Source organism: Apostichopus japonicus, chromosome 17 (assembly GCF_037975245.1).
Source record: "Apostichopus japonicus isolate 1M-3 chromosome 17, ASM3797524v1, whole genome shotgun sequence".
Classification (NCBI taxonomy): Eukaryota; Metazoa; Echinodermata; class Holothuroidea; order Aspidochirotida; family Stichopodidae; genus Apostichopus; species Apostichopus japonicus.
In genome coordinates this window covers 11,719,248-11,743,433 of record NC_092577.1, presented here as the reverse complement: position 1 = coordinate 11,743,433, position 24,186 = coordinate 11,719,248, and the positions used below count along the sequence as shown (strand labels likewise).

Sequence of the window (24,186 nt, the reverse complement as noted above, 5' to 3'; positions counted from 1 at the left end):
TACTTACAAACTTCAGTGTATAACATGTAGAACAAAAATTGAAAGAAAGCAGAATGACTTAACGCAAATCACTAATGACAATATGCTTACGACACTCCTGTTTAACTATTTGGACGAAAGAAAGAACGAAGAATGAGTCAACGCCAAAAACAAATTTGACAATATGCTTACAACACTTCATTATAACATGTAGAACGAAAAAAGAAAACAGAATGAGTCAATGCAAATCCGATATCCACTAGAAAATTTATTGGCGTCATCCTTTCATATTTAAATATAAAGGAAATTACAGCAAATATGTCGAAGGCTGAGATAGATAGTTTGCTTGTACGAAAATGGTCTGGATTGAAATTGAGTTTGTTCAATTTAGAAATTAAAAAAATAATAAAAGAAAAGACAATTTGCATCAACGATTCCGGCGGAGAAAACTTTAAAGACAACAGATCAAAGTGGTGTAAAGGATTAAGTATATTGAAAATCGCATATATGAATACATATTTAGCGGTGTTTCATGAATATGCATAAAGTACTTCAGCGTAATTTGCATAGTTCGCAAACAGAACTGTTGATTTCGAACACTTGTAAGAAGTGCCTACCGGACGAAAGTAAATGAATAACTAAAATCATAGAAACTATCATAATACGTAATAACGTTACTGATAACATACTTCGTACATATATATATATATATATATATATAAGTATACATGTGCTCAATATATAGAAGTAGGGAAAGTACATAAACGGAGCTCTTTTCAAAGTGTGGCCATGGTAACAGAGCGCCCAGCCGTGCTAGGAAGAAATGAGGTTGCTGTATGGTGTCAGCATACAGCATACAGGTTCGAATCCCGGTGGAGGCCTGAAGTTTTTTCACTGTTCTGGATTTTCCAACTCACTACAATTTCAATTATACTTATCTTCACTTGCCTTTGTAGTTAACTTACATTTCATTCAACAGTCTGCTTAAAGTATCTCTTTCGAGATCCGGCTTTAGGAATCACTAATGATATTAAGTTGGTTAGCATCATGTTTGATCTCTAGAGTAAGGCAAATATTTCACCAGAACTAGTATCCCAGTGCAGGCTGGAATTTTTTTCACTGTTCTGGATTTTTCAACTCACTACAATTTCAATTTCTCCACTCACTCACTCACTCACTCACTCACTCACTCACTCACTCACTCACTCACTCACTCACTCACTCACTCACTCACTCACTCACTCACTCACTCACTCACTCACTCACTCACTCACTCACTCACTCACTCACTCACTCACTCACTCACTCACTCACTCACTCACTCACTCACTCACTCACTCACTCACTCACTCACTCACTCACTCACTCACTCACTCACTCACTCACTCACTCACTCACTCACTCACTGACTCACTCACTCACTCACTCACTCACTCACTCACTCACTCACTCACTCACTGACTCACTCACTGACTCACTGACTCACTGACTCTCTCTCCCACTCACTCACTCACTCTCTCTACTCACTCTACTCACTCACTCTCTACTCAACTCACTACAATTTCTATATATATATATATATATATATATATATATATATATATATATATATATATATATATATGTTTGATTTCTAGAGTAAGTTACATATGTCACCATAACAGAACTAGTATTGTTCGATACAGGTGACAAACGCCTGCAGTGGAATGGCGACCTTCCTTACAGGTTTCGAACCTCTGGACATACAAACACAGTCCATAGCCTAGTGGTTAGGGTGTCCGCATAAAAAGCGGGAGGCCCAGGTTCGAATCCCGGTGGAGGCTGGAAGTTTTTCACTGTTCTGGATTTTCCAACTCACTACGATTTCACTATATATATATATATATATATACATATATATATATATATATATATATATAAATATATATACATAGAAATATATATATATATATATAGGAGTGTCTGTATATATATCTATTATATACAAGTACAGTACATATAATTTCGGGGAACAAACCCCATTGCATAGGAAGTCTATATGTTTTTATGCAACTGTCAACAGGTTCGATTCATTATAATGGAATAAACTTTACAGAAAAGTATTATATTGTGTAAATAGCAGCAATGGATGCAATTCAAAGTCTTTGGAAGGCTTATAGGACTTAAGTGTGCAAGTATAGCTAACATCATGATAGGAAAGTAAGCAAATAGGAAATAGCAAACTACAAATATATCTAAAAATTTGGATAACTGAGGTTCAAGTAGTGAAGAAATAGGATTAGGCAGGATACATTGGTATAATCAAGTAAAATCTTAATTTGAATAAATCTCTGTACTTTTTTGACAAACTTTATCCCAAGTACGAAAATGTCAAGTATGAAATAAAATATTTAGTACTTTTTAAGTTATATAGCAATATAAGTTGTATAGCAATATATTTATTATTATTAGTCTGGTTGGGACTTCTTAACAAAGAATGACAATGTCTGTACCATGCATTAACAATAAAACCGATGTTTGTTGGAAGACTTGTCCTTACAGGCTATGTAAAGAAAGGGAAGCACCTTTTGTGATAGGAAGCTGACAAGCAAAGATTTTTAATTGTTAAACTATCTGCTGGAAGACGTGTCTAACAAACGAAAGACGATTGTACTGCGTTTTGCTGTACTTGTACAGCAAAACAGTTGTAAACTGCGAATTACATTGTGAAAAATAGGCTCACATTACGTGCGCTCCCCTATAAATGTATGTGTTATGGCAATATACATAACCTCAGTCATATATGTGTGTGTTTTGTAATATTGTTAAGAATTTCTACATTTATAAGTTTGCTTACTAGACTCATATGTCAATTAAATATCAATAATGCATAAAATACATGTACTGAAAAATGGCAAACTGTACGCTATGATTTATATCAAAAAATAATCTTGGCAATATTCGTACTATTTTGATCTGAGGCGCTTTGTAAAAATAAGAAGCGAATGAATATATGTACATTTTTAAGTGAATTGCTTTAAACAAGATAAACAGACTGATAATTTAAAACAAAAAGATGACTCCTCCTCACTGAAAGAACTGTAAGTTGCATTTCCTTTCAAAAACACATACTCTTGTAAGAATTCCATCCTTTGACAGATATAAATATATCTTTAAACTGATTCCATCTTCAATGTCTTCAATCGAGTCTCGATATTATCTATTCCTCTTAAAGATTGAAGACTGTCCGTTGTCATTCTACTAATATAGAGATAAATGAAATCTGTGACGGGCACAACTTGGGGAAGAGTGAAGCACACCCAGCTACCTCCAGCCCCCACCCTCTCCCCTTCCAACACTCCCTCATCACTCCAGTGTAAAACGGTTCAGTCAGGAGACTTTTTACACAGTATAAAATTTGACTAAACTGACTACCGCACAGGTTCTATTACGGTATTTTGAAAGCCACGTCGGCCTCTTCCACGGGCTAGTAAGTGCTAGTGGGTAACTATTACAGTTTCGTTTGTCTCTACAGAGCATAGACAAAAGGACGTTTATAAAAAATATTAATAAACCATAATGTACATAATTTATCAATGCAAAGAACTTTCTTTACACCAGATAACAAGTCACAGATAATATTCATTTCATTTGAAGACGGAGAGTTGTGAAAGAGGTTTAGTTGTTTTATAAGTTTTTTGAAAATATTAAAAAAATGAATACTCATATTCATAACTACACTGTTGTTGTCTGTATGATATGTTCATATCACTCCTCCACAGATGCGTAGACGGACCAGTGCCGAACATAGAAACATGATATTCATACTGCTCATACTGTCCGTACAAGTGCTTCGAAGCAGGACACAAAAGAACAATTTCCCTGTGTGCAGAGAATGGTCACCGGTTGATAACTGATCATTATTATATTTGTTTTATGTAGAATTTGGTTTTGAAGAGCATATCTTCTTCTTTGATCTCGTTTCGAGATTCCATCTTCTTACGTAGCACAGGTGAATGTGTTTCAGCTTATTGATCGATGCAATTTTCCACCCACAAAAGGAGTCCATTTTAACCTCAGTCATTATTGTTCTCTCAAACGTAATGTGACCCTTCATCCCCGTTTTAGAATATTGATATGTAACATCACACAGAGAAGTCTGGAGCCCTGAAGTACTCATTGGAAGTAAAAGGCTTGACCTTCGACCTGGACATCTGAAACCGTAAGTGATACCACTATTGAATTCGGTATGATGGTTGTAAAATTGATGTTACACCCTGTATCTAAAAGAGACTTATCCCATATTCCATGTCATCTCGTTTAGCGCTGTTTTGGTTCTTTTTTTCTAATTGTTTCTCCTCAATCTTTCTCTCTCTTCCTTCTAACCTTCGATTTATTTATTTATTTATTTTTACGGAGCTGGATACCCCACTTTCTATTAATGCTCATCTCCTAGGGAACAGAATGTCTTAATTATATATCTTACCCAAAGATCTCTTCAACAAGAATATGGATATGAATAAAGAACACAATTCTATTAGACTATTACCGTCGCAATGTACCTTTAGTTACAGTTTTCCTTGTTTTGAAATGGAAGTTCGTACCTTTGACAGACATTAACAAGACATAGTGTACTTAGGCTAATGAATAATCCTGCAAAGGGCAGTGTTTACAGCAGTGAGTGAATGTACCTTGGCATGAAGAAGCAAAGGTAATTATATGACTTCACACTAGAGAGGAGTGGGTGGTGGGTCCAGGTCCACAGAGTCATCATCGTCTAGCTCGAGTCTCGTAAAACGGATCGTTTCTCTATCCGCTATAGTCATTTCGTTTGACTCAGATTTGGTGCTGAAGAAAGCGACTGCGAAGAAGACTAGTATGAATGATTTCAGGAGGATGATCAGCGACGTAAAGAAGAAGTGATGAGTGTTAGCTGAGAAGACTACACACTCGTCGTAGTTGTATTGATAAATGTTGTCTTTTCCGGTCTCGCTGGCCCAAAAAAGACAAGCTCTACTAAGGGTGAATTTGAAGTAGCCTAAAGCTGGTAAATTACCTGCAAACAGAGAAGAAGAAGAAACAAAATTATGACGATGGAACAAGTTTTATACTTTCAACATTTAATAATATCAAATCTTCATCTTCTTCAGATTCGAACAAAGTATAATAACAATTATAAAAGGTGATAAAATTCTACACGATTTTCGTATGTTTCTATCTGGTTAGTGTAACCTTTGAATTTCTATGTAGAAACATTTGCAGATATTCAACATGTTATACTAAGTGTGAGATGCGATAATCGTTGGTTTATTTTCTTCTTTCCCGTCGCCCATATCTACGATTTATGAGCTCCTCACAATTATCTTAGGAATATTCAAGCTGTAACGTTACAAGAATAGAATGAAAAACTTCCCCAATAATTTATATCAATGTTACTCTCTTATTTTGTCAATATTTTGAGCGCATGGACAAGATACTAAAGGAAGATATGTAATCTCTAGAAAAAACAACTTCTTTTACATGAGGTACTCTCTACAACTCCACTAAAAAATCCCTTCCGATTTATAATTCCTGAATTTTTTATTAGAAATTTTTTTTGGAGCGGACATACAGATCAAGAAATTTCACCTTACACATCTTTAACATTAACCAAATAGACTATATAGTCTCCATGCGTCACACATTGACAAAACAATGTAAGTACTGTAGACAAAACATGAATCTGAAGATGTACTCTAACTCTATGACTAAAAATTGCATCCTCACCTATAATACGGTACAAAAGTTCAAAAAGGGCTAAAGCAAGCACCCGTTGATAGCCTGTAGAAGATCTGAAAGGTGAAAAAAAAAAACTTCATATTTCTGGGTTTTCTTTGGTTGGAGGAGGGGAGGGGGGGGGGGGGGTAAAGAGAGTGTTGGTTGCAATTGTAATGTTTTTCTCCAAAGGTAATGACCAATTGAATGACAAAACCAATTAGGTAGAACTCTTAATTAATAGCAAGTAAATGTATACTGTACCTTTTCTACAAGCTATTTGCGATTCACTGTTGTGTTTAATGATACATATTGCATTATTATTTCTTTCACATTATTCCTCTCCTGGTATACTCCATGGAAAAGAGCAAAGTAATGTAAGGCTAGAGAGGAATTTGAACCAGTTACCTCTTGGATTACAAACCCATGTAGCGTTCTACCAACTGAGCTATCCAGCCCTTAGTTGATGGCGATCCCTACATAGACATTTCTTTGCTGGGCTCGTACACTAGAGGTCACTGGTTTCGAAGCCCGTTCTAGCCATAAATTTCTCTGCTCTATTCCATTGTCTAATATTTCCCAGTCAGTTTTCCATTGTTCATTTATTATTATAAATATAAAACTCTACAAATATATGTCAAACTAGTTAACAACCTCTCTGCTAATGTCTTTATGTTAAATATCTCTTAATGTTAACAGATAAAATAGTTGTGAGTTAATGTCAAACTTCATACGGCATTTTCATGGCATCCTCAAAGTGCTTTATCTTGACGACAAGGATAAACTGTCTACCTGACATCTATTCAATGTATGTCTTGGAATATTTTGGGCGGTTAGAACTACCCAGGGAAGTATTTGTGAAAACTTAAAGCAGTTTTTAGCATCGCTCTTAAAACATTGAAACTCAAATCCGAGGACATTTAAAGCCCAGTTTTCTGGACAGTTGATCTTCATGATCGTTTACATATATGTGCTCTATTCGATGCATGTGTGTTGCTGGTATGGTATTTAAATTACAAAAAGCCTTTTTTTATCAAGCAACAAGCAATAAATTTCATTCGGTTTTTATTCACTTCTTGAGGTTGGAAATGCTACTGTTAGAACTGAGTTCTCCAGGATGACAATACAATAATAATGACAGAAACCATCCATTTTATTCAGAACTGAAATGGGTGTTTAGTATTAATTGAAGCAAAATGCAAGTGTGAGCTCGTACATTGCCAAAATTAAAGAAGACACAATTTTCAGAAATTGTTTGATTTGCCATGCAGCGATCTTTAATCTAACAGAAGCACTTCAACCGTTTACAAACAAACTGAGTTATAATTTGCTTTTCATTTTTATATTATTATCCTATTACAGTACATCTGGTTCCCACTCCCTTTTATTAACATATCCTTATCTTTGAAATGAAATCCGTAAAACGAAATGATAACACCAGCATATTCTTCATTAAAACTATGACTAAGAATTCTTGTATGGAAAGTAGAAATCGAATTAATCCTTCTATGACATCTGTACAGAAATAGTTTTGACTTGTCTCTTTTCTAAATACTAACACCTTCAAAACGATGTCAGTGATACAACCACTAACGCCAAAGCCATAACTTTTGAATGATTTTCTACCTTAACATGTTTAGGCATTATACTAAACATAAACTTGAGGACTTCCAAACAACTCCACTTACCTAAATATGACATACACTGCTGCACAAAATTGTATCCCAGTCAGGAAATACGTTGTAAATATGAGTAACATGTGCCAGCCCTGGCCAATGCAGTTTGCAGGACAAGGCCCTGTTTCTGCCTCAAAACTTTTGTGTCCGATGCAGGTACAGTTTTGAAATAACTACCGAATGAGAAGAGAACAAAATAGGTTAAAATTGAATATTCTATTGGCAGACAACTATCTTGAAGAGACAAATATTCCACACTGTTTGTTGAAAACCCCATCTTACCAATTATGACTGGCTAGACCCTCCCTTACTCCAAAAGTTGGATTGCGACACCATCTTGTCAAATGTGATTCAACACCTCTACTCTCCCATTGTAATAGTTCTGTTGATTTATTCGTTAAATGTAAAATTTTTGGAATGTTTTCCTAACTGTCAATGTTTGCTGTACTTTTCAGAATTTTTTTTTTCCCCCTCTTTTCTTACAATAAATGATTCAAATATTATAACGAAAACAAACATATTTCTAGTTCCATCACCATGATGGATTTTTCACTATACTGTTGCCAGATGCATTCTAAAAGAAATTCCAGCAAAGTTCAACAGCTATTTAAGCCATTAAAACCCATACCTAAACAGGGTAAAGAAAGTTACATAGACATTTGCAAACATTAAACTTGTGCAACTACATTTCTTGGCTTGAGAGTGATCGTCCTTGTAATGATTCTGAGCCTAGGTATATTATGTTTTTCAAATTCAGTGTTTGCCTTTGTGGTTCATCTGAACATGTCAATGAGCACCAAAGGAAACAATGTGTAACCAGTATTGGCACTAGAATAATATTGGACAACATCACAGGTTGACAAAGTTGGTAATCAGACTTCAATACTCAATACCTCAATACTGAGTATTCCAGGCATCATCCGTATTCCGCACCTGTGCCCAACATTCTATTATCTTTGAGGGTTGGTTAATAAAAACAAAAAATTTAATCAGTTCCAATTTACAAACGCTATAGCTAAAGTGCTACAAAGTGGAGTGTTAGCTCAGTGGTTAACGCCGGTGCCTTCCAATCATAAGGTCCCGGGTTCGAGTCACTCCAAGATTAATGCATGTCGTCCAGTTAAAGAGTTGTTGACAATTGACGATTCATAATCATGGACGTTAAATATGAATGTAAGAGACTGTCTTCGGTCCGCTTGCAGCTTTGATAAGCCAATCAGGCTTCTTCGCGATTTCCTGCTTGCAGGAGGATCTAAAATACATACATACACACATACATGCATACATACATACAAGTGAAAGTAAAATTCCAACTTGATAGGGGTTGGGAAACTGTGGCAAACTTCCCACCTCTTATTATAGCCCCCCGGCTCCATCGCGATGCAAAATCTACAAATAAAAGGGAAGTTAACAAGAGCATATCATACCAGCTGATTTTTTTCAATGTATTCCTCTTTGCATCCAGCTTGGCAAGGAGATAAGTAAGTCACACCGTCTGACCCACACACTGGTGTCCGGAGGTTATCATCACAGGAGCAAGTATCAATGCAGGCATACTGAGTCACGTTTCTGTAATTATGCAAAGATATTGAGAGGGAAAAATGTGCTGACATTACGTCTGATTAACTTATGAACAATTGATTTATCTGGACATCACTCACGAGTGACCTCAAAGGCACTGAATAAGATAAAGGTCCTAAAGTGGGTCCTGTTTCTTTCCTATACTTCTATTACATATATATATTTCTATTACAATCATAAGGTTCCTAGTTTGAGTCACTCCAAGATTAATGTATGTTGTCCAGTTACAGAGTTGTTGACAATTGACAATTCATAAACATAAACGTTAAATATGCATCTAAGAGACTGACTTGGGTCAGCTTGGCTTTGATAAGCCATTGAGGCTTCTTCGCAAGTTCCTGCTTGCAGGAGGATCTAACATAGATACAAACAAATACATTAGTTGACTTTTCACTTGTTGCTTGTATTACATAATCTTCTAGTAAGAAACACAAGCGTTCGTTTCTCTTAATACTCTGTGTACAGATTTTGTGCAAATATAATGTATAAACTCACATATATGAGTTATGAACAGATATGGTAGATTGATCGATGTCTCTCTTCCTCTTCTGTTCTTACGTATTAAAGTTACTTCAAACGAAAAGACTGGGCATGAAAAACAATCAACTTGAACCACTTTCAATCCAAGTCCCCTAAGATTGGGACTTTAACCATATGGCCATAACTATGTTATGTCCAGTGAGTATCAAAGATCCCTTGAACAGGAAATAGAATAGGTATTCTTATGTCAGTCTGATTATCTAGTGAATTGTGATATGAAATATGCTGGTAGTTACAGACTTATGAAGCATTTCAGCCGATCCAGGGATAGCAGCATTGACACATTGCCTTTGGTCAAAGATGTCAGCAAATGTACCTAAAACACGCTTAGAATTCTCCCAGTGAGTGAACAATAAATTTGATAGCGGGAAATAAATTAATTTGATTGGAATGCTCAGAAAATGTATCGCCCAAACTCTAGTATTATAAGTATTAAAATATTAATCACAAAACACAAACTGGGAAAAGTGTTCAAAACTTTTTTTTTAAATTAGTTATTAACGAGAGTTGACTGACCCAGTCAAGTTGAATAACTACATTGAATATGAGAAGTTAGCATCGTAAGGCATCTTCATATTTATCGAAATCAACTCAAAAAGCTGTTTTGATGTTTGGGAGGCATTGATACCCATTCACGCTGATATCTACCCGATGTTACCAACCGTGTAGTGATTTTTGGATCTACACTATTAGAATATTATTCCCATATCTATTTCTTTCGTTGTTGTGCATGTTACCAAAAGGTTGCGACAAATCCAGCAGTAACCCGAACTATTTGCACACCGACTTATTTGATAATTAATCTTTACCTCTAGAGTGAAGTCTTGAATAAGTGACCTCAGATTTAAGAACTTGTGCTTTACTGACAGAGCTAAAAAAAAAAGCTCTAAGTGGATGACAATTACCATTACTCTGCTGAGACGTGGGTTGAGGGGCGAGGGGTCGGGTGGGTTACTGAGCAGGAGCCACGGTACCTTGCATACCCTGTAACCAGGGCTCGAACCCGAACTTGATTCGATAACATATATAGTTTTCATCTGACGGATCAGACTTGAACTTACTTTGAAAAATCCGGTACAATCTTCGGTTCCTCACATTTGAACGTATACAGTGCAGAAGATATGCACAGACTGAGGACGTTGAACATGAGAATCGCTCGACATATTTTCCTGCTGTCCATCTTAACGATTTGCATATAGAAGGCACTAACGAGCATACCGATGATGATAGGCAGCAATGTAACGGAGGCTAACGAGAAAGAAACGAAGGGATGGACATGTTATTAAAGCTTTGACACGTTGCAGAGGCATTGGGAGGATAAATTGCTAAAGCCTCGGGGCCGCTGAATCATGGTCGATAAAGAATAACATTCTCTCATAAACAGACTTACTGAGAAACAAATGAAGGCTTCAATCAAGAAGCGGTCCACTCTCTTGACGCCACTGGAGACACTATGGTGAGTATGGGAGTCTCAAAATATTTGGGATCTCGTTACCAGAGCTTCTGCTTGTATAAACAGAACGTATTTACAATGATATTTGTGAAGTGCAAACTTACTTTTAAGGAGAACATTAACTTATGAATGACTGACTAACTAAAACTGTTGAAGCCCATTGTTAATTGCTTGCAAAATGTTATGGTGAATAATCCTGCCGCACACTGCCCGACTGATCACAACCGAATCAACTCGACTGTCGTTACGTGGAAAGTCGTGGCAGCCTGAGGGTGCTACACGCTACTACTGATCTTGCGTCGGCTTCAACTTTAACATGTAGCATTGATAGCAAACATTCGTTGCAGCGCTGATTTTAAGGATAGTGTGCGAGGGGGGGTCCAGTTTTTAGTCCAATCTTCACAACAATCGAAAAACATGTCACGACGGTCATGTGTCAGTCATGATCAGTCGGGCAGTGTGCGGTGGGCTTAACAGACAAGCAAATTAATGGCGTTGGAGTTATAGTAATGAGAACTGACGTTAAAGAAGGTTCCGATGTTAAACAAAGTCTTACCGAAAGAGAGCTCCGATCTAGAAAGACTCTGGCCTGTGACGACACTCATAAACTGAGGTTGGAAGAATAAATACCCCGTCAGGATGGCGCCCTCTAAGCTAAGTGCCAGCGATAAGAATACAACGTTGATGTGCTTGATCAGAAACGGAATACATCGTTTACCTAGTACCAGGATAGAGAGAAAAAAGAAACGTATGAAAGGATAAGACAGGTCTGTTTGCATTAATGGACAGTTGGGAGGGTAGGGCAAAGGGAGGGAAGGGGAGGGATGGAGCAAGAGCAGGTATCTGTGGCTTCATTCTGAATTTGCATCGGTGTATAATCATTGTTTAAACTTAAACAGAACACTCACATTTGTCAGTCCCAAAAAAATCCAAAAGAAAAATAGCATTTCAACCTTTAGAGGTCTTCAGTATTGCAACATGCTAGAGAATCACTACTAATATATTTTAAAGTTCTCAAACGTGCACATGTGCAAAGAGGTGACCTCTGGTACTCTAATGCAATAGACAGTATCTTGTACCCAGACCACCACCTCCCCTCCTCCTCCTTATCCAATAGACAGTATGTTGTACCCCCACCACCTCCCCTCCTCCCCCTTATCCAATAGACAGTATGTTGTACCCCCACCACCTCCCCTCCTCCTCCTAATCCAATAGACAGTATGTTGTACTCCCACAACCACCCCTCCTCCCCCTTATCCAATAGACAGTATGTTGTACCCCCACCACCTCCCCTCCTACTCCTAATCCAATAGACAGTATGTTGTACCCCCACCACCTCCCCTCCTCCTCCTAATCCAATAGACAGTATGTTGTATCCCACCACCTCCCCTCCTCCTCCTAATCCAATAGACAGTATGTTGTACCCCCACCACCACCCCTCCTCCCCCTTATCCAATAGACAGTATGTTGTACCCCCACCACCTCCCCTCCTCCTCCTAATCCAATAGACAGTATGTTGTATCCCACCACCTCCCCTCCTCCTCCTAATCCATTAGACAGTATGTTGTACCCCCACCACCACCCCTCCTCCCCCTTATCCAATAGACAGTATGTTGTACCCCCACCACCTCCCCTCCTCCTCCTAATCCAATAGACAGTATGTTGTACCCCCACCACCTCCCCTCCTCCTCCTAATCCAATAGACAGTATGTTGTACCCCCACCACCACCCCTCCTCTCCCTTATCCAATAGACAGTATGTTGTACCCCCACCACCTCCCCTCCTCCTCCTAATCCAATAGACAGTATGTTGTATCCCACCACCTCCCCTCCTCCTCCTAATCCAATAGACAGTATGTTGTACCCCCACCACCACCCCTCCTCCCCCTTATCCAATAGACAGTATGTTGTACCCCCACCACCTCCCCTCCTCCTCCTAATCCAATAGACAGTATGTTGTACCCCCACCACCTCCCCTCCTCCTCCTAATCCAATAGACAGTATGTTGTACCCCCACCACCACCCCTCCTCCCCCTTATCCAATAGACAGTATGTTGTACCCCCACCACCTCCCCTCCTCCTCCTAATCCAATAGACAGTATGTTGTACCCCCACCACCTCCCCTCCTCCTCCTAATCCAATAGACAGTATGTTGTACTCCCACCACCTCCCCTCCTCCTCCTAATCCAAACAGTATGTTGTACCCCCACCACCTCCCCTCCTCCCCCTTATCCAATAGACAGTATGTTGTACCCCCACCACCTCCCCTCCTCCTCCTAATCCAATAGACAGTATGTTGTACTCCCACAACCACCCCTCCTCCCCCTTATCCAATAGACAGTATGTTGTACCCCCACCACCTCCCCTCCTCCCCCTTATCCAATAGACAGTATGTTGTACCCCCACCACCTCCCCTCCTCCTCCTAATCCAATAGACAGTATGTTGTACCCCCACCACCTCCCCTCCTCATCCAATAAACAGTATGTTGTACCCCCACCACCTCCCCTTCTCCCCCTAATCCAATAGACAGTATGTTGTACCCCCACCACCTCCCCTCCTCCTCCTAATCCAATAGACAGTATGTTGTACCCCCACCACCTCCCCTCCTCCCCCTTATCCAATAGACAGTATGTTGTACCCCCACCACCTCCCCTCCTCCTCCTTATCCAATAGACAGTATGTTGTACCCCCACCACCTCCCCTCCTCCCCCTTATCCAATAGACAGTATGTTGTACCCCCACCACCTCCCCTCCTCCCCCTTATCCAATAGACAGTATGTTGTACCCCCACCACCTCCCCTCCTCTCCCTAATCCAATAGACAGTATGTTGTACCCCCACCACCTCCCCTCCTCCTAATCCAATAGACAGTATGTTGTACCCCCACCACCTCCCCTCCTCCCCCTAATCCAATAGACAGTATGTTGTACTCCCACAACCACCCCTCCTCCTCCTAATCCAATAGACAGTATGTTGTACTCCCACAACCACCCCTCCTCCTCCTAATCCAATAGACAGTATGTTGTACCCCCACCACCTCCCCTCCTCCCCCTTATCCAATAGACAGTATGTTGTACCCCCACCTCCTCCCCTCCTCCTCCTAATCCAATAAACAGTATGTTGTACTCCCACAACCACCCCTCCTCCTCCTAATCCAATAGACAGTATGTTGTACCCCCACCACCTCCCCTCCTCCCCCTTATCCAATAGACAGTATGTTGTACCCCCACCTCCTCCCCTCCTCCTCCTAATCCAATAAACAGTATGTTGTACTCCCACAACCACCCCTCCTCCTCCTAATCCAATAGACAGTATGTTGTACCCCCACCACCTCCCCTCCTCCTCCTAATCCAATAGACAGTATGTTGTACCCCCACCACCTCCCCTCCTCCCCCTTATCCAATAGACAGTATGTTGTACCCCCACCACCTCCCCTCCTCCCCCTTATCCAATAGACAGTATGTTGTACCCCCACCACCTCCCCTCCTCCTCCTAATCCAATAGACAGTATGTTGTACTCCCACAACCACCCCTCCTCCTCCTAATCCAATAGACAGTATGTTGTACCCCCACCACCTCCCCTCCTCCCCCTTATCCAATAGACAGTATGTTGTACTCCCAAAACCACCCCTCCTCCTCCTAATCCAATAGACAGTATGTTGTACCCCCACCACCTCCCCTCCTCCCCCTTATCCAATAGACAGTATGTTGTACCCCCACCACCTCCCCTCCTCCTCCTAATCCAATAAACAGTATGTTGTACTCCCACAACCACCCCTCCTCCTCCTAATCCAATAGACAGTATGTTGTACCCCCACCACCTCCCCTCCTCCCTCTTATCCAATAGACAGTATGTTGTACCCCCACCACCTCCCCTCCTCCTCCTAATCCAATAGACAGTATGTTGTACCCCCACCACCTCCCCTCCTCCTCCTAATCCAATAGACAGTATGTTGTACCCCCACCACCTCCCCTCCTCCCCCTTATCCAATAGACAGTATGTTGTACCCCCACCACCTCCCCTCCTCCTCCTAATTCAATAGACAGTATGTTGTACCCCCACCTCCTCCCCTCCTCCTCCTAATCCAATAGACAGTATGTTGTACTCCCACAACCACCCCTCTTTCTCCTAATCCAATAGACAGTATGTTGTACTCCCACAACCACCCCTCCTCCTCCTAATCCAATAGACAGTATGTTGTACCCCCACCACCTCCCCTCCTCCCCCTTATCCAATAGACAGTATGTTGTACCCCCACCTCCTCCCCTCCTCCTCCTAATCCAATAAACAGTATGTTGTACTCCCACAACCACCCCTCCTCCTCCTAATCCAATAGACAGTATGTTGTACCCCCACCACCTCCCCTCCTCCCCCTTATCCAATAGACAGTATGTTGTACCCCCACCACCTCCCCTCCTCCTCCTAATCCAATAGACAGTATGTTGTACTCCCACAACCACCCCTCCTCCTCCTAATCCAATAGACAGTATGTTGTACTCTCACAACCACCCCTCCTCCTCCTAATCCAATAGACAGTATGTTGTACCCCCACCACCTCCCCTTCTCCCCCTAATCCAATAGACAGTATGTTGTACCCCAACCTCCTCCCCTTCTCCTCCTAATCCAATAGACAGTATGTTGTACTCCCACAACCACCCCTCCTCCTCCTAATCCAATAGACAGTATGTTGTACCCCCACCACCTCCCCTTCTCCTCCTAATCCAATAGACAGTATGTTGTACTCCCACAACCACCCCTCCTCCTCCTAATCCAATAGACAGTATGTTGTACTCCCACAACCACCCCTCCTCCTAATCCAATAGACAGTATGTTGTACTCCCACAACCACCCCTCCTCCTCCTAATCCAATAGACAGTATGTTGTACTCCCACAACCACCCCTCCTCCTCCTAATCCAATAGACAGTATGTTGTACCCCCACCACCTCCCCTTCTCCCCCTAATCCAATAGACAGTATGTTGTACCCCAACCTCCTCCCCTCCTCCTCCTAATCCAATAGACAGTATGTTGTACCCCCACCACCTCCCCTTCTCCTCCTAATCCAATAGACAGTATGTTGTACTCCCACAACCACCCCTCCTCCTCCTAATCCAATAGACAGTATGTTGTACTCCCACAACCACCCCTCCTCCTCCTAATCCAATAGACAGTATGTTGTACCCCCACCACCTCCCCTCCTCCCCCTTATCCAATAGACAGTATGTTGTACCCCCACCTCCTCCCCTCCTCCTCCTAATCCAATAAACAGTATGTTGTACTCCCACAACCACCCCTCCTCCTCCTAATCCAATAGACAGTATGTTGTACCCCCACCACCTCCCCTCCTCCCCCTTATCCAATAGACAGTATGTTGTACCCCCACTTCCTCCCCTCCTCCTCCTAATCCAATAGACAGTATGTTGTACTCCCACAACCACCCCTCCTCCTCCTAATCCAATAGACAGTATGTTGTACTCCCACAACCACCCCTCCTCCTCCTAATCCAATAGACAGTATGTTGTACCCCCACCACCTCCCCTCCTCCTCCTAATCCAATAGACAGTATGTTGTACTCCCACAACCACCCCTCCTCCTCCTAATCCAATAGACAGTATGTTGTACCCCCACCACCTCCCCTCCTCCTCCTAATCCAATAGACAGTATGTTGTACCCCCACCACCTCCCCTTCTCCCCCTAATCCAATAGACAGTATGTTGTACCCCAACCTCCTCCCCTCCTCCTCCTAATCCAATAGACAGTATGTTGTACCCCCACCACCTCCCCTTCTCCTCCTAATCCAATAGACAGTATGTTGTACTCCCACAACCACCCCTCCTCCTCCTAATCCAATAGACAGTATGTTGTATCCCACCACCTCCCCTCCTCCTCCTAATCCAATAGACAGTATGTTGTATCCCACCACCTCCCCTCCTCCTCCTAATCCAATAGACAGTATGTTTTACCCTACCACCTCCCCTCCTCCTCCTAATCCAATAGACAGTATGTTGTACCCCCACCACCTCCCCTCCTCCTCCTAATCCAATAGAGAGTATGTTGTACCCCCACCACCTCCCCTCCTCCCCCTTATCCAATAGACAGTATGTTGTACCCCCACAACCACCCCTCCTCCTCCAACCCCTTTTACAATCATTTGTAGGCCAGAGAGTAACAAAGTTAATGTCTCTCCTAAATGTGTTCACTGTCGACTTACTTCTTCGCCTCTCCTCGTCCATCCTCATGTAGTAAAACCCATCTGTATCGTCCGGAGCGTTAGATGTCGAGTCTGACCTATCACGTGCATCCTCGTCTTCTTTGCTGGGAGGATAGTCGTCTTGAAAGGTGCAGAGGACCAGAGAGAACAGAAGACTGAACAGACCAAAGAGGAGAAATCCCAGCCACCATCTGGAGACGGAGTTGTAGCTATAGTTGATTCCACTCGCTGTCAGCTGGATGAGGAAACTAAATAATTCACCAAACCAAACACCGGCTGCCGCAGAAATTAACAGGATTCCTGTAAACAAAAACAAAAAACGTGATTATAACAAATTGTTATATTAACGGTAACATGTTGTAATACTTAGCTTGACAGCAGCTTTTAATGTTTGGCTTGATCTTAGGCATACTTTTGACCAAACCATACAATATTGTTCACATCAAGATTGCAGAAGATCACTTTTAACACGACCGTAAGTCCGGGAGTTCGATAGATCTAAAAACTAGCTCCATCGCACAGACGAGTTTTGGATATATCAGTCACGGCATCCTCCCAGCATGCACTCATACTTGATCTACTCACCGGTAACTAAGGGCGTCCGTCTTCCGCCGAATGCATCAGCCGCGTATGGTAATCCTACGACGAACATAAGCGACGTCCCAATCCCCATCAAACCCGATCCGAAAATGACTAAAAATTCTGTACTCTGGGATTTCTCCGGAGGCGGCCTCGTGGCCGATTCTAGCTGAGGCGACGTGACGCCACCGCACAGTTCGTATTCACCGATGGCTACGTCAATGGGCTCCGAGAAGAGATGGTGATTCCTGGCGTACCAAAAGTACGGCCCGGCACACATGAAACAGCCGACAGCAAGGCCAGCAGTGGATATGGCTAGAGTCTTGGGACGGTCCATATGGTTCCGGACCATGACCCCCGGGACCAGACCGATGACGATGCCGAGGTCAAACATTATGTCCGTGAAGATGACCTCTGAATCCTTGAGGTTCATAGTGTGTTGTATAAGCAGGAGAACCCCATTGAGGTAACCTCGGGCGGCTGCATTGGCGAAGAATATGACAATTGCTATAATGACTAAGATCGCCTCGGCACCTGTGAGCTTCTTGCTGATCGTTTTTTGTATGTGCTTCTTTCGAACGATCGTGACACGTTCTGGAGGTGTTCTTAAAATGGGGTCCTCTGCTAATATGGAGATATTGGGAGTAGTTTGCGAGGAGGGAGGAGTCTCTACCATATTGTTGCTATTGTTATCTGGCAATGATATTCTTTCAAACAGGTCAGCAGAGGCATTTAAACGATCCCTGGATCCCGATAGGCTCTCGTTCGAATCCGTTAATTTCACGTACGCCATTTTGAAGCTTATATAAGTTTCTATAGGTTAAATTTTACTCCATTAATTAATCTTCTTTCAGTTCCTTCGGGAGGCAAAGATCAGGTATCAATGTGTCATCATTACGTACATCTGTGAGAGGAAGCAAATAGATCAAATTTAATTATATTATTTTCTGTAGATCCATTTTTTGTTGAATTTGCTACATTACAACAGCTTTAGAGGAAAGATAGGTATTAGGACCCTTAAAATTGTTAGTCTTTCTACCAAGCTAGTTGATATTATCATGAAAATTAGGTAAAGATCATGAAATTAAGCCAAAACTCATTTTTGTCGTCCAATATGTCTGTTTATATGCCACATATCTGTGTGGTTCTTGTGTTTGTTAATTAGTATCGGTTCGTCACAGTCACAAAGACAATTATTAGTGAAGCATTGAACTAAAATCAACGTCGGCTTGGTTCTATAATGCACAATATGATTCCTCCATAAGTCTCAGCTCTTTATAATAGCACACAATAAATCTTACAAAATCTTACACAATATTTAAACACAGACGGTGCCTATTGATTACGAATTAGCATAGATGAGTGTTTCCTAACCTCCATGAGAATTAAAAAAAACTATCAACACCTACACTGCATGCCAAAACAAACACCGACTTAAGATAAATTGTAGGCAGATAGAGGAACTTCAAATCACCGTGAACTCAGCTAAATGGACAATATATCACCATACATTTGTCTCAGCAAATAAACCTCCCCTGCCCCACTTCTCCCCTCCCCCAATTCTCCCCACCACCCCACATAAATTTATTTGAATAAATCTCAAATGGATGCTAATTTCCGGTTTCTTATACTTTCTGATGCTGTATTTTGTTTCTTTGACTAGCTTTTCTTCACATTTTTTAATAAAAAGTTTATTTTGTTTCCTACGATTATATTACGTGTCGTGAACTGAAGAGATTTAAGGGATGCGATTTAATGTTGAGTTTATCACCAATATCATTACTGTCAAATTCAGGGACTGAGGCTGCCTCAACATTTGTTCACGGTACAGTACATCCACCGCCCCTATTTTGTTTTTTATACCTTTTAAGAAGAGTCACCTAAAAAAGAGCATTGGCCTGCAAAAGCCAAACAACTTGATCTAATCTCAATCCCAGTCCCCTTACACTGTAACCATGCGGGTCGAAACAAAGTGTCACGTCAAGTTAGGGTCATACACATGCCCGAACCCAGGCCGGGGCACAGGCGGCTAACCCCCTCCTCCTCCCCGGGCCCTCCACCACCCAGTGCCGACTACTAGTGTCCCCTCCATCTATTCCACCACCATGCTTTCAAAAACTACACCAGTTACAGACACATATAGTGTGTCACATTTAAACTGTTGGTGGTCCATTTAAATCATTGGTGTCCCTCCAACTCGGGCAGTGGTTTGTGCAAAGGGGGAGGGAGAGGGGCCACGCTGATCAGTCGGGAAAAATGCTTCAGTCAGGGATTTTGTTTTACACAGGTGCTCACCCAACCCCCTTCCCCCTCTTTTTAACCTCGCACAAAGAATTCATGGGTATACAGGTTAATTATTAGCACAACCCTGTGAGCCCATGACCACAATATGTGAAATCCTTTACATGCCACTGCCTAGTGGCACATAGGGGGTACTCAAACCACAGCAGACTTTAACCAGGCAGCTGCCATACACAACTACTGATGAACCAACTTTCAATTCTTAAAATTGCTTTGAACAAATAGTCACTACCCCGTGCTGTATGAATCACACAATACCTGTGACCTTTGAGGTTGTTTGACAATGGTAGGTCGTCCACACAGTTTACGTTTACTGTGGACTTATTAACCAAATCAACAATATAGTATATAGTGACAATGGTAATTTATGTCTGTAGATACAGTAAAACAAATATATTTGACTCATCTGATATTTACTAACGCACAGTGCATGTAACACTTAGCAGTATAGGTTATACTGTACCCATACCGAAACTAGAAATACTTGTTAGAAGCTTAAAACAGATCTTTACAAGAAATGTAACTGTGTATGTATATGCTCTTTTATTGGTGGGGAATTTCAAGTGAGTGACAATGAAGATAAGCTGAAACATAATTTTGATGGAAATACAATAATCATCTTGAAAATTTTACCAATTTTCTTCTCTTTTTTTTTGTGTGAAAAATACACTTATTTGAAACAGCAATAACTATTAAAATCTGAGTCTTTACTGCTTAAATCATTGATCAACAACATCATAAACAACTTTCTTTTGTGAAGGCACTGCTGCCCCCCCCCCCACCCACCCACACCCCAGCTTCCAAAAAAAGAACACACACATGCAACAAATATATTTTGAAGCCTCAGTGATATTGGTATTGTTATACTCCCACAATCGTCTCATGTTCTTAAATGTTTAAAAACATTCGAAGCAAAGTCATTTAATCTTCATGAGAAGAATTACGACCATTGGCATTCAGCAATGTCATCAAACATGATATTCGCCAGGCTTCTGTCCCCCCCCCCCTCCAAATACCCTTCCCCTTCACCCAGTGTTCCAAGGCCACTGGGTTTTGCTGTCTCTTGCAGTATGGTCATGTTCTCCAATGCCTTGTCTAGACACGTTTGCCACGTCACCACTTCAGTACCAACAAAATTAAAAGTCCTCGGTAAACAACCCAAACTACACCGTCTTTCTCTGGTATTCCCATCCCTCCACAACCCCCCCCCCCCCCCGCCACCTGTTTCAGCCTACTCGAGAAGCTTCCTCATGTTATTTACTCGTTTCAACCCCTCTTTATTCCGACCTTTGTCATTTCAGGGGGAAGGGAAGTATTTGGATAAACACTCAGCTTGCAAGACTTGACTTTGAACAGTAAATATTAGCAGTATTGCGCTCAAATTTTAGCATGCTAAACTTTGCTGGAGGTTTTGAAAATTACTTTCATGCTGGTCAGGGACAGACTGAAGCAGCAATTGCTAAATGATCCATTCAGTGCCATTAGCAGTAGCACACCGGTACGGGGCCGCTAAACTTGTAGGACAATCCATCCCTGCTCCAAATTATTTCCCAGATATTGAGGAGTGATCAAATTCTACATATACAGGGTTAAACAGAAGGATGGTCTGCAGTGAAAGTTCATTTTTTATTTCTAAGCATCTGACCATTATCTAACTTGCTAGACTACAGTAGTTGGGGGCAATAAGTACTGATGAACTTTCAATTCCCAAAGGACTTTGCTTCCTTCGCAGATGCTGGAACAACGCCGAAAAACTTTCCACATGTAATGAGTGGGAGCGATAGTGAAAACCATTGCTATTTTGAACACACATACGCCATTTGAGGTAAAGAACATCAATGTCAATCATGTAGAGAGGTCAATATCTCTTTTGCATGAGAAACTTTTTTCTTCCTTCTTATTGGTTCGAAGGGTTTTATTCTTCCTTCTTATTGGTTCCTAGGGGGGGGGGGGGGGTGAAAGAGGGGAAGAGAAGATTACTATCGAATTGGTCAAATTATCGATATATTCAATTCCCGAATTCAATCTAGTCCTTTTGCAATATGGGGGAATGATTCAATGGATGCTCGATTGTGGACTGTTCGATGACAGTTATGCATTTGCCAGCAATTTCTACAGTAGGGACCGGTCACCAGGAGGATATTGAATTATCAATCTATCACCAATTTTGTTCTCATGATACCTACTGTAGGCCTATATACAGTGGTAAATTGGATGGACCAACAAGGCACATGGGTGCTTGACCAGTCTACATGGGTTGTGGAACATTTAAAGCTAATGTTGAACAGGGAGAGAACAATGTGACAACCTTGTCCTGCACTCACAAAGTAACAAGCTTGACTGAATCATGCTTCATAGGATAATTTGTGCATCATTTCTGCAGATTGTCATCCTATCTTACAGTTCATATTATAACAATTCACTTATTATGTGGACACACCACACCACGGTATCTCATCTCCCTCCCCCCTCCCTCTCCCCCTATTCATCCATCCATGATGATTCATCCGAGATATGGTTCTTAGTTCTAAATCAGCTTTCTAAATTGAGTTTAAACTTATTCCTTGGTACAAATAAGACATGACCTTTAGGGCTGGAGAAACTGAGTATGCTAACCTAACTGGTTTCCATAGACAGCTCGCTTCAATCATTCCTAAACATGCAAGTGCTTTGAAGGGAGCCCAAGTAATTAATTGGGCCTCAGGAAGGTAACGGTCTCTGCCTCCCCGCTCACATCCCCTCCTTTTACACCTTTCATACATTATAGAAGTGAAAATATACTGTTTTTATCCAATACATTACCAGTCCAAATTACCTGGTGTCCTAATTTACCCCAGGCTCCAGGGCTGTCTATGCCCGAAATCCCCCTCCCCCACCCTGTGTGGGCCGTTTGACCACCTGTGTCATTTGGATCATGTAACACATCACATACAGTAAATGAGTTAATGGAATGGTCAAGAGACCACTTGGTGGAAGAGAAATAGGGCTGTGAATGTTTCAGCAGTACCATGAAAAAGTTTGGATTCTTTGCCCAGTTGGTTCAACTCATGCATGTGATGTTGATGTACTGTAGCCTAAACAATAATCTCCATACCATGAAAGTTATGTATGAAGATAATTATGTGTTATTCTATGGCTTCATTTATATTGATACGGTGAATATCTCGGCTAGTTGCGAAATGTCCGACAATAGCTACGAATTACACGACATACTTGTAGGCTACTACACAACACCTGTAGGCAGTTGTATGGCCTACTGTATTTATTCCAATTTGTTCTACTACACTGCAAGTTTCCATACTGTACATATCCCAGGTAGGTATATATAAAATTAACATTGAAACTCATACCTAAGAACATTAAAACTAACATAAGATACTCACTGAATGTTATTCAACGTCGGTAGCAAGGTATCACCGTTCGATATCATGAAAACATGTTTGTATATCCACGAAACTACGGCTAATCGGATTAACGCAGTGTACAGAAAGCACAGTGAAACTTAAGCTTATGCGGTGTCAATGATAGACACATCGCGGAACAGCTATATATGTATGTAATACAACACAGCCAACAGGATTCGGACCTTAATTAACTGTCAATGAGGAACTATTATTTAACTTGATCACTACTTGTAGCGCTCAAATGTTTATCTTACCCGATCTTTATCTTACCTTTTGGACCCAATAACCAGATTGATGACTTGTCTAAGCCGACGAGTAATCACTTTCTGACTGTTATACTGTAATCAAAATCTGAACAGTGATTTCGACAGTAAACGGCCTTAATTTCTATTTGTGGATTACGAGCATTGAAGGCAGTTCTTGTTAAAATACTGTGCAGGACATGTAGTTTGCGTAACTTTGTGTGCAGCATTGATCAAACTTTACACGGGAACATTTGGTACCCTGTTTGTGTGGCATGTATGTATATTATTTGACACGCACCTTGCGAATCTGTGGTACATGGGTGCGGTGTACACCAAACATAAGAAGTATGACAGTAAATCCAATGATCGATGATTTGCCCTTTATACATACATATACGGAGTGGAATTTTTTTTTTCTTTTTTTTTTAAACTTTCAAGGGTAATACTCATTTAGCGCTACAAAACGCTAAGCCAAAATATGAATA

The 24,186-nt window shown here is 41.1% G+C and overlaps 1 protein-coding gene across 2 annotated transcripts; it reads right to left on the bottom strand.

Annotated features, from left to right (window-relative positions):
- Nucleotides 1-227: 227 nt before the first annotated feature.
- Nucleotides 228-23,903, bottom strand: LOC139984436 (solute carrier organic anion transporter family member 1A4-like). Of its 2 annotated transcripts, none has more exons than XM_071998349.1 (9): nt 23,727-23,903; nt 17,758-18,655; nt 17,173-17,472; nt 11,519-11,680; nt 10,571-10,757; nt 8,816-8,957; nt 7,401-7,561; nt 5,725-5,789; nt 228-5,014 (listed from the first exon to the last, which is right to left on the bottom strand). In XM_071998349.1, exons 2-9 carry the CDS (start codon nt 18,542-18,544, stop codon nt 4,689-4,691), a joined length of 2,130 nt encoding a protein of 709 aa, XP_071854450.1. In that variant the 5' UTR covers nt 18,545-18,655; nt 23,727-23,903; the 3' UTR covers nt 228-4,688. The 2 variants fall into 2 exon arrangements, with proteins under 2 accessions (XP_071854450.1, XP_071854451.1); XM_071998350.1 differs by lacking the exon at nt 23,727-23,903 and adding an exon at nt 23,436-23,621.
- Between the last annotated feature and the right edge of the window lie 283 nt (nt 23,904-24,186).